Source organism: Cherax quadricarinatus, chromosome 7 (genome assembly GCF_038502225.1).
Source record: "Cherax quadricarinatus isolate ZL_2023a chromosome 7, ASM3850222v1, whole genome shotgun sequence".
Classification (NCBI taxonomy): domain Eukaryota; kingdom Metazoa; phylum Arthropoda; class Malacostraca; order Decapoda; family Parastacidae; genus Cherax; species Cherax quadricarinatus.
Window position 1 is genome coordinate 985,152 of NC_091298.1, and position 11,395 is coordinate 996,546.

Consider the following 11,395-nt stretch of genomic DNA (forward strand, 5'->3'; position numbering starts at 1 on the left):
TTACATCAAAATTCCTACTCTTCAAATAAATCCAGTAAAGTAAAATCTTGATTATATCCTAACTATTCTGACATTGGCTGACTATTCATAAACTGTTGAATATTCTAGTATAGACCATAAAATCACTTGTCAAGAAGTTATTACTAGATGTATGATTACTACCAGAATGAGGCTGCAAGAATAATTTTTTTTTCCATAATACTGTGGTCAAAAACAGTGATTCTAGAGACTACTTTAAACCTTTGAGAGATGACAGGTAAATGCAGCAAAATATGTAATCACTGGGGTACAATGTCTGAATGACTCAAGGAAAATGGAAACATATTTTGCAGATGGACTAAATTTTGAGTATACCAGGTAAATTATGTATATGGTAGAGTTATTACTGAAAGAATTAAAGGTAAGGCACAGAGTAGGATTGCAAATGAACACAGAAGTTTTAGGATGGGTAGGGGATTTATAAACCAAGTGTTTGCATTGTAGCATATAAGTGAATAATATTTGGATAAAGGTAAGAAAGTTTTCGTTGCATTCATGGATTTAGAAAAGGCCTATGAGAGGATGGATAAGAGTGCAATGTGGCAGATATTGAAAGTGTATGGCATAGGTGGTAGGTTACTTAAAGCTGTTAAAAAAAAAAAAATTCTGCTAATTTAAGCCCTATTTCAAGCTAATTCTGGCCCTCAAACTGACCGAAATCATCTCTACTTCAATAGCATGTCTTCCATTTTGTCAAATAATACAAGAAACAACCAATAAAACCATAAAACTATCCTAGAAAGCACATCAAAGTTGCAGTTTTAATGCAAACACAAGACCAGAGGTTTGCTTTTTCCCATCATTCAACATGTGAGGCAGGATTTTTTTTATATTGTGCACACTCCCCAAACAGACTTGTGAGTCTAGGCCAATACATTTACCACTTGCAGCATATTTGAGGGCACCATAATGAAAATATAGATCTACCAAGCAACACTGGCATCAATAACATTTACTTGAGAGACAGTGAAAGGGTTAACAAAGTCATTCTTTCTTTATCTCTCATTCCCTCAACTCTGCTATCAGTCTAGATACGTTTTTTTATTTTGGAAGTACTTAAGTTTTACCTTGTGATTAACTTGAGGTTCCAGGGTGCTGCACTGTCATGTACTGTATGAGGTAATGAGGAAAAGAGTATCTTAAATATATCTGCAGGGTGACCCAAAAGTCTGGACACGTAGGAAATATTAATCTGCAGTTACCAGAGTTACAGCATCGTGTATATGTGAATCTTGCAAAGCGCATTGAACTTTGCATTGCTAATGGTGGACAACACGTTGAAGATATTATTCTTTAAAATTACCATATAATTACTACAAAAATGCAATTTTGCATACATGTCCAGACTTTTGGTTCACCCTGTATTTGTTTCTGAATTATATCCTTGAACACACAAGCCTAGCACATGTTGCAGATGTTAGTATGGTTGTGCTTTAACCCTTTGCGGCCAGTGCCATCGTAACATGGTTTTGAGGTCAGGGTCCGTGCCGTAGAATTATGTGATGAGGTCACCTCACTCAGATAAGCTGTGAGCAGTAAATTTGGATCTACATATGAGAGAATGGGCCTAGGCAGTGAGTGTGCATCATATAAAAAAATCCCCCATGATGCAGTGCACAATGGGGAAAAACAGTAACTGTGTATTTGGTTTAAAATAGTGACTTTGTATTGTACTCTTGGATGGTTTTTATGGTTGTATAATCATATTCTTGTTATCATTTGATAGAATGGAAGATACATTATAGAAATAGAGATTATTTTGATTGATTTCAGGACTGAAAATAGATTGAAACTGAATTCAAAGTAGCAAAAATATTCAGTTTTTGCCAATATTCCAGAGGACAGAAATCATGTCATTCGTCTAATACACGTCTAACTGGTTGGTCTAATATGTGTTCACAAACGCACTGATATTATATATTTTTTTTCAACAGGTTGGCCGTCTCCCATTGAGGCAGGGTGATCCAAAAAGAAAGAAAATCCCCTAAAAGAAAATACTTTCATCATCATTCAACACTTTCATCTCACTCATACATAATCACTGTTTTGGCAGAGGTGCCCAGATACTACAGTTTAGAAGCATATGTAAAGATATATAACATATCCCTCCAAACTGTCAATATCCCAAACCCCTCCCTTAAAGTGCAGGCATTGTACTTCCCATTTCCAGTACTCAAGTCCAGCTATAGAAAAATAACCTGACATATATATACAGTGTTATAGGTAGTAGATTGGCAGACAGCAACCGCCCAGGGAGGTACTACCGTCCTGCCAAGTGAATGTAAAACGAAAGCCTGTAATTGTTTTACATGATGGTAGGATTGCTGGTGTCCATTTTTCTGTCTCATAAATATGCAAGGTTTCAGGTACGTCTTGCTACTTCTACTTACACTTAGGTCACACTACACATACATGTACAAGCATATATACATATACACACATCCCTCTGGGTTTTCTTCTATTTTCTTTCTAGTTCTTATTCTTGTTTATTTCCTCTTATCTCCATGGGGAAGATAAGCCATGCGTGTTGTAAGAGGCGACTAAAATGCCGGGAGCAAGGGGCTAGTAACCTCTTCTCCTGTATATATTACTAAATGTAGAAGGAGAAACTTTCGTTTTTCCTTTTGGGCCACCCTGCCTTGGTGGGATACGGCCGGTGTGTTGAAAGAAGAATATATACAGTGGACCCTTGGTTTTCGTCGATTTTGGTTTTGGCTGACTTTTTTCGGCGATTTTTGGCTTTAGTGTTCATTGATTACCTCCATTTTCGTTGATCATATGGAACCTGTCCAGTCCCCAGTCACAAGGGAAATTCTCCCAGAATGGTTTAATGAAGTGTTTGGCCCCAGTGTGAAAAAATATCTCCTGGATAAGAAATTCCCACTCCAGTCCCTCCTGTTAATGGACAATGCTCCTGCTCATCCTCCAGACTTGGAAGACCAATTGTCTAAGGAATTCAGTTTTGAAACAGTAAAGTTTTTGCCTCCTAACACCACTCCCCTCCTCCAGCCCATGGACCAGCAGATCACTGCAAACTTCAAAAAACTGTACACCAAAGCAATGTTTCGAAGGTGCTTTGACATAACCTCAGACTTTGAATTGACCCTAAGAGAGTTCTGGAAGAATCACTTCAATATCTTCCACTGCACAGGCCTTATAGATAAGGCTTGGCAGGGAATGACTTCCAGGATGATGAACTCTGCTTGGAGAAAACTGTAGCCAGATTGTGTCCAAAAGAAGGATTTTGAAGGGTTTGAAGCTGACCCTGTCGACCCTACACCTGTTGTGCAATCAATTGTGACATTGGGGAATTCCAAGGGGTTAGATGTGAGTTTGGAGGATGTGGAAGAGTTGGTGGAGGACCACAATGAAGAGCTAACCATTGATGAGCAACAGACCACAGCTGAAGAAATTGCTTCAGAGGAGGAGGAAGAGAGATGGAAGAAAGTGCCTTCTTCAAAGATTAAGGAGATTTGTGCAATGTGGACTGAAGTGCATTCATTTGTGGAGGAACATCACCCTGAGAAAGCTGTTGCAATCCGTGGTGGTGACTTTTACAATGATAATGTCATGTCCCATTTTAGGCAAATCTTAAAGAGATGCCAGAAACAGACCTTTCTGGACAGATATTTTGTGCGACAGGGGTCCAGTGACTCTCTAGCTGGTCCTAGTGACAGTAAAAAACAAAGAATAGAAGTGACCCCAGATAAGGACTTGGTACCTAGAGTCCTTATGGAGGGGGATTTCTCTTCCAAACAATAACCTATCTTCCCTCTCCCTTCCTCCCTGCATTCCTTCCAGCAACAACAGCCTTCAATAAAGGTAAGTGTCATGTTTAATGTTCATTCTTTTGTGCATGTAAATGTATATTTAAGGTAAAAAAGTTTTTTTTGTTGATACATATGGGTGTCTGGAACGGATTAATTCCACTTACATTATTTCTTATGGGGAAAATGGTTTTGGTTTTGGCCGATGGCTCTGGAACGAATTAAACATGAAAACCTAGGGTCCACTATACAATTATTACAATAATGCAGTAGTCTTCCTAACAGTAAATCTTCCATTTTTTGTGTAAATAAAAATTCAAAATGGAAAGCAAGTGTAATGTGGGAGGGCTCTGGGGATATATCAAATGAATGGAAGAAATGTTTTAGTGCCAGGAATGTCTGTAATGTTTGTTCTGGACTCAATTTTTGAGTTTTGTGTAAAATTGGCCAAATTACCAATTTCTGATCACTTTATTAGGTAGTTGAAATAGTTAAATGGGCAGTTTCTTGTTCTCAATTGACAGACTGGAAGGCATACTAGAAAAATTGCAAAGAATTTGGTTGACTGGAACAATGGAATTGGCCTAAAATAAGACTAAGCGGGCAAAGTTGCAGGTGCATAAATATCTCAGAGACTACTAGCTTCAGTAAGTTTTCCATCAAATTTCATGCTTTTGGTGTCATTACCTTCAGAAAAAGTTTCTCTATCATTTCATAAGAATTTTTTTTTTCCAGAAAATTCTTGGACCCTGTGGACACATTTCAGATTGGGGGACTGGACCCACAAAGGGTTAAGGAACAGCTTAGGAAATACAGTAATGGCTATTTCAAGGTCTTTTTTCTTAACTGCTTCTTTGAGTTCTTTTTCCAAGTGGTGTCCTGTCTGTCTCCTTTCTCCAACTCCTAGTTTCATTACCTTTTGTCTATTCTTGCTGTCATTATTGACATATGCTATGTATATTAATTTTAATACATTGTATAAAACTATATTTTAAATACAGTTGATCGTCACATAGAGAGTTAGTAATACAAATCCTTACTCTGTGATGTACAACTATATGCATGAAAAGGCATTGAATGTATACCTGCATTGTCTTGCTAATTCAACTTTTAGTTACAGTACATGTCATTATGGGTCTGAATAATTTTAAATGACTACAATACTGTAAAGATGAGAAGAAATTCTAAAGGTTAACATTTCACTCATATTGAAACTATTTAACTATGCAGTAATGTTAATTTAAGAAGTGGATTATAATGAAGAAAACATCAGGACTTCCAAAATACAATAACAACCAAATGCCAGTAGAAAGCACTACATTTACTAAGGGATGGAGATAAATGGTATAAAATACCAACACAATGGAAACATAGGCACAAATGCAGTATAATGTGATTCTTTATTGACAATGTTTTGCCCACACACACATATGTTTGTGACTTGATAAACCCCACTGTGTGGGTGAATGTTTTTTATAAAGAATTTCATTATACTACTAAGAGATATTTACAATGTGGTAATGCATGCCTGTTGATATGATATTACTTAAAATATGATGCCTAGAAAGAGTTTGCAGTAATTCCTGCTATTTACCAATCTTTTTATTTTTCAATGAACAGGCCATATCCCACTATATGGTTGATTATTAATTTAAAATGCAAGATTTGCTAAAAAGGATCAACTTGTTCAAATTCTTATAAGTTTTATAAGACCAAGAGAACACAGTTGAACTTATTTTTAATAAGAATGCAGTGAAGAAAATTAAAGGTTTTTGTAGGTCACCACATGGAATAATTTGTTGTACAATAGATGTTCCTTAATTGTAAAGCTTAAAAAACATAAACATATATTGGTTTAAACAAGAGTAGCTGACCATACAACAGTACAAACAGTAAAAGAAGACAAAGTATGCAAGTTTGGCAACCTTAATATAGTAGAGTTCAGGCAAAGCTTAATTAACAAACAGTAAGTAAAAAATAAAAATTTGTACAAGATGTGACATAAAAAAAAGATTTGGTTCTAATTTCTACATCCATGTGTGTTGTGAAGTACATTATATTTGAAATGAAAATGGTCTCTTCTAGAGAGAAGCACATGAATGGTTAGACAAAGAAGAAAGTTTCTAATATAATGAGTAAAGATGTGCTATGTAACTTCTGTTAACAAGTGGGTTGATTATTAAAAATTACACATGCATTATCCATATACGTATCTAAAAGCATATACAAAAAAAAATAAATAAATAAATAAAACATTTAGAATACACAAAAGACCTAGAAACATACCATAATTAACACATCAAAACAAAAAAAAATTCTACAAAAGATTGTACAAGACAGGAAAAGCAGGAATAGTACTAACTTGCCATGAGGTCATCAGACTGACAGTTATGTTCATCTGAACCATCTGCACAGTCTCTTTTTCCATCACACATTTGAAAGGAGGTAAGACAAATAGTCTGATCTTGGCATACGAATTTGCACATGCCTTCCTCTCCCACACTTAGGAAGTAGCCCTCGTCAGGTGTTGAAGATGAATCGCTATCATCATCCCCAACATTATCAAAAAATAAATCTTCGGTGACACCGATACCACCAAAATTTTTGCTATGTCTTTCAATAGGATTTAGTGGGAATACTTCAGGCTTGTTATCAGGCTTGGTTGCTGGAGCAATAAAAATATTTCTAATAATTTAAAAATTAATATAATACCAAATTAGCATGCTATTAGTTTAATAAAATCTAATTAAACTACGAAATATGAAAGAATTAGCTTCAGTTATTAAACAAAAGTAGTAAGCATAAACAAAGCTCTGAAGAACATGCTGAAATTGTTAGAATATTAGGACCTTTAACTGATAAGAGTTGTTGAAGGTCTTCTTCCCCAACAAGTGGAAGTGTTCCTTTAGGTAGCATGTAAGTATAAATATATTATGAGGCATAAACAAAAATTATTAGTTATAAAGCAGTAAAAAGGCTTATGCCCTTTTGAAGACTTCATAAGTAAGAGTAAGAGTGCAATTTAAGTTTTCAATGCTCATAGCAATGCCCCTTGATGGTCTGCTCCTGCTTCTCTGTACCCGTTGCCTTTTACTAACTTTGTGCCTTTCTAATCTCTTGTCTCTTCCTTTCTACTTTCTTACTTGAATGATATGCCTGTTGAGAATAATCGTCATTCTTTACACACATTTTCATTTCCCTGTACAAGCAGGTGTCGGCTTCTCCACTTAATACAACAACCAACCAGAATTTTTATTTAAAAAAAAAAAAAATGAAAAACCCATTTTTTTTTTTTTAGCTTTACTGTATCTATTAAATCAAATATGCATTTAATGATTTATTACTTGGGATGCTTATTTCTTAGTAAGGTAGCCCTACAAACAATCTTCTCTAAATATCTGAAATGTCTTTAGTGATGAAGACTTTTGAAAGAGCACTTGAAATGCTCAAAGTTTTATATGTTGGTTTGGTTATAATACCTATAATATAGGTAAAACAAAAAATAATTGCTTGCACTTGGAAGCAAAAATGTAATAAAGAACAAAGACAGCCTCAGAAAGCATGTACCTTGAAGAAAGTTGATCCAGACGAACAAGGAGTGACACAGGGAGAAAAAGCATTAAGACAAGAAAGCAGTAAAGTTATATAACTGAAAGGCTCATGAGGAAGCTAAGAAGATAAACAGACCATTCAGTGGTATTGCATTCTTTAATAATTGGCAAAGGAAAACTGATTTACTACCTTGGTCCTATCAGTGTTAAATATGAGAAAAAATTCTATAAAGTTTTGCCTTTGAAAACAGCAAAGTTTCTATTAAATCTTTATCCATATTTAATACTTTTAATCATGAAAACAGTCTACTTAATATATCAACTTAATATATCAACAAATTAAAATGATAATTGCAAGAATAAATTAGTTTTGAAATTATTACAAAAACTGAACTGTGAAATATTATTACAACTTTTTATAAATGAAACATAGAACTGACCATTGACAATCACTTCAGCAACAGCTCTTGTTGTGCCAGCACTGTTGATAGCTGTACATATGTACCGTCCTGCATCAGAAGTCTCAATTCCACGGAACTGGCGAACAGCCGAACGTTGATCAGAAAAAATAATGTACTATATCTTTTAATATCTATGTACACAAAATTTTAAAAGTGAAATAGATTAATACTGTTGATGAAATAAATTAAAATAATGCAAAGAGGTCAGTTTTCAGTATAGTTTTCTTACCATCATTTCACCATCACTGATAATTACAGAAGGAGGCATTCTGCCTGACTCTTTGGACCAGTTTATGGTAATAGGTGAGGGACCAGTAGCTGAGCACCGAATGCGAACAATTTCACCTGGTCGGACCACTTGTCGTGCTGGGTCTAGAGTGATCCTTGGAGGTGCTGTTGGATAATTAAAGAGAACAAGAAAAATTATTATTCCTTCATAGCCAAACAGGAACATCGTTTGTAAACGTATAATAAAAAACCATCAGTAACTATTTTTTTTTTTTTAACAAGTCAACCGTCTCCCACCAAGGCAGGGTGACCCAAAAAGAAAGAAAATCCCCAAAAAGAAAATACTTTCATTATCATTCAACTCTGTCACCTCACTCACACATAATCACTGTTTTTGCAGAGGTGCTCAGAACACAACAGCTTAGAAGCATATACATATGAAGATACACAACATATCCTTCCAAACTGCCAATATCCCGAACCCCTCCTTTAGAGTGCAGACATTGTACTTCCCATTTCCAGGACTCAAGTCTGGCTATATAAAAATAACCAGTTTCCTTGAATCCCTTCACTAAATATTACCCTGCTCACACTCCAACAGATCGTCAGGTCCCAAATACCATTCGTCTCCATTCACTCCTATCAAACACACTCACGCACGCCTGGTGGAAGTCCAAGCCCCTCGCCCACAAAACCTCCCTTACCCCTTCCTTCCAACCTTTTCGAGGACAACCCCTACCCTGCCTTCCTTCCCCTACAGATTTAAATGCTCTCCATGTCATTCTACTTTGATCCATTCTCTATAAATGCCCAAACCACCTTTACAACCCCTCTTCAGCCCTCTGACTAATACTTTTATTAACTCCACACCTTCTCCTAATTTCCACACTCCGAATTATATGCATAATATTTACACCACACATTGCCCTTAGACAGGACATCTCCACTGCCTCCAACCGCCTCCTCGCTGCTGCATTCACAACCCAAGCTTCACACCCATATAAGAGTGTTGGTACTACTATACTTTCATACATTCCCTTCTTTGCCTCCACAGATAACGTTTTTTGTCTCCACATATACCTCAACGCACCACTCACCTTTTTTCCCTCATCAATTCTATGATTAACCTCCTCCTTCATAAATCCATCCGCCGACACGTCAACTCCCAAGTATCTGAAAACATTCACTTCTTCCATACTCCTCCCCAATTTGATATCCAATTTTTCTTTATATAAATCATTTGATACCCTTATCACCTAACTCTTTTCTATGTTCACTTTCAACTTTCTACCTTTACACACACTAATATCAAATATAATTTAGCAAGATTTAAAACTAAACAAAAATGGGAAATAATTTTAAAGTTTTGTGATAATTGTTAAAGAGCCATATAGGTGTGAAATATACCCAGCTTGAATATAGTAGAGAGTGAGAGTGAGAGAGTGAGTGTGGGTGTGTATGTAGGTGGGGGTGTGTGTGTAGGTGGGGGTGTGTATGTAGGTGTGGGTGTATGTAGGTGGGGGTGTGTGTGTAGGTGGGGGTGTGTATGTAGGTGTGGGTGTGTATGTAGGTGGGGGTGTGTATGTAGGTGGGGGTGTGTATGTAGGTGGGGTGTGTATGTAGGTGGGGGTGTGTATGTAGGTGTGGGTGTGTATGTAGGTGGGGGTGTGTATGTAGGTGGGGGTGTGTTTGTAGGTGGGGGTGTGTATGTAGGTGGGGGTGTGTATGTAGGTGGGGGTGTGTGTGTAGGTGGGAGTGTGTATGTAGGTGTGGGTGTGTATGTAGGTGGGGGTGTGTGTAGGTGGGGGTGTGTATGTAGGTGTGGGTGTGTATGTAGGTGTGGGTGTGTATGTAGGTGGGGGTGTGTGTGTAGGTGGGGGTGTGTATGTAGGTGTGGGTATGTAGGTGGGAGTGTGTATGTAGGTGTGGGTGTGTATGTAGGTGGGGGTGTGTGTAGGTGGGGGTGTGTATGTAGGTGTGGGTGTGTATGTAGGTGTGGGTGTGTATGTAGGTGGGGGTGTGTGTGTAGGTGGGGGTGTGTATGTAGGTGTGGGTGTGTATGTAGGTGGGGGTGTGTATGTAGGTGTGGGTGTGTATGTAGGTGGGAGTGTGTATGTAGGTGTGGGTGTGTATGTAGGTGGGGGTGTGTATGTAGGTGGGGGTGTGTGTGTAGGTGGGGGTGTGTATGTAGGTGTGGGTGTGTATGTAGGTGGGGGTGTGTATGTAGGTGGGGTGTGTATGTATGTATGTAGGTGGGGGTGTGTATGTAGGTGGGGGTGTGTATGTAGGTGGGGGGGTGTATGTAGGTGGGTAGGTGGGGGTGTGTATGTAGGTGGGGGTGTGGGTGTGTATGTAGGTGTGGGTGTGTATGTAGGTGTGGGTGTGTATGTAGGTGGGGGTGTGTATGTAGGTGGGGTGTTTATGTAGGTGTTGGTTTGTATGTAGTTGGGTGTGTGTATGTAGGTGGGGGTGTGTATGTAGGTGGGGGTGTGTATGTAGGTGGGGGTGTGTATGTAGGTGTGGGTGTATGTAGGTGGGGTGTGTATGTAGGTGGGGGTGTGTATGTAGGTGGGGGTGTGTATGTAGGTGGGGGTGTGCATAGGTGTAGGTGGGTGTGAGCAGGTGTAGGTGTGGGCATGTAGTATGTATATACATACATACATACACTATATATATTAAGAAAAACTGTAAATTGCCCTTACCTCGAACTACAGGTAATCCAATGTTTAATTAAATAAAAAAAAACATTATTAGTGGAACCTAAATTTAAATGGATATTATGCTGTGAATAACAACGGTAATCTAAACTAAATTAAGGCACCTATGGTTGCTCACCACATTATGCATTGTAACTCCTAAATCTATATTTACATCTATGTAAGAGATTGTATATAAAACCAATCAATTTGTTATTACCTTATTAATCTTAAGTTAGTCTTAAGTTTGCCTGAAATGCTCTGAATATTAAGGGGTTTTCTGCATGCACACCTAAATGTCATTCACTTCTGTACAAACATTGTATCATGCTGAAATACAGTATCTTATAGTGTCAACTACACTGGCTGTTAACAGCCCTAGCAATTAAAGCAACACTCCACTGTCCTATGACTTAAAATTTTTGCACAACTTCTCTCATTTTAGTTCTTTACCATATTCTATCAGGTCTTAAACCCTTCAGAGGAGAAAAACAACTTTATTGGAAAAAGTTTTGTAGAATTAAGAGATAACAGTGCAACAGTACCAGTAGTGCTTTGAGAAGGTACCCAACAAAACACAGTATATCATCACCACAGGAGCTTGTCAGTGAACAAAGCAAGCAGGTTTACCACCTCACTCATTATATATCTGA

General features: G+C 37.5%; 1 protein-coding gene across 50 annotated transcripts in view; it reads right to left on the minus strand.

The window, feature by feature from the left end:
* Positions 1-11,395, minus strand: part of trol (terribly reduced optic lobes) — a 960,590-nt gene that overhangs the window by 117,043 nt on the left and 832,152 nt on the right. For 49 of the 50 annotated variants that reach the window (XM_070082142.1, XM_070082177.1, XM_070082160.1 and 46 more), the window contains 3 exons: positions 8,048-8,211; positions 7,798-7,894; positions 6,169-6,471 (listed from right to left, as the gene is read on the minus strand). In XM_070082142.1, coding sequence (XP_069938243.1) covers positions 6,169-6,471; positions 7,798-7,894; positions 8,048-8,211 — 564 coding nt within the window. The remainder of the gene's footprint in view (positions 1-6,168; positions 6,472-7,797; positions 7,895-8,047; positions 8,212-11,395) is intronic. The other variant, XM_070082178.1, reaches the window with a different exon arrangement.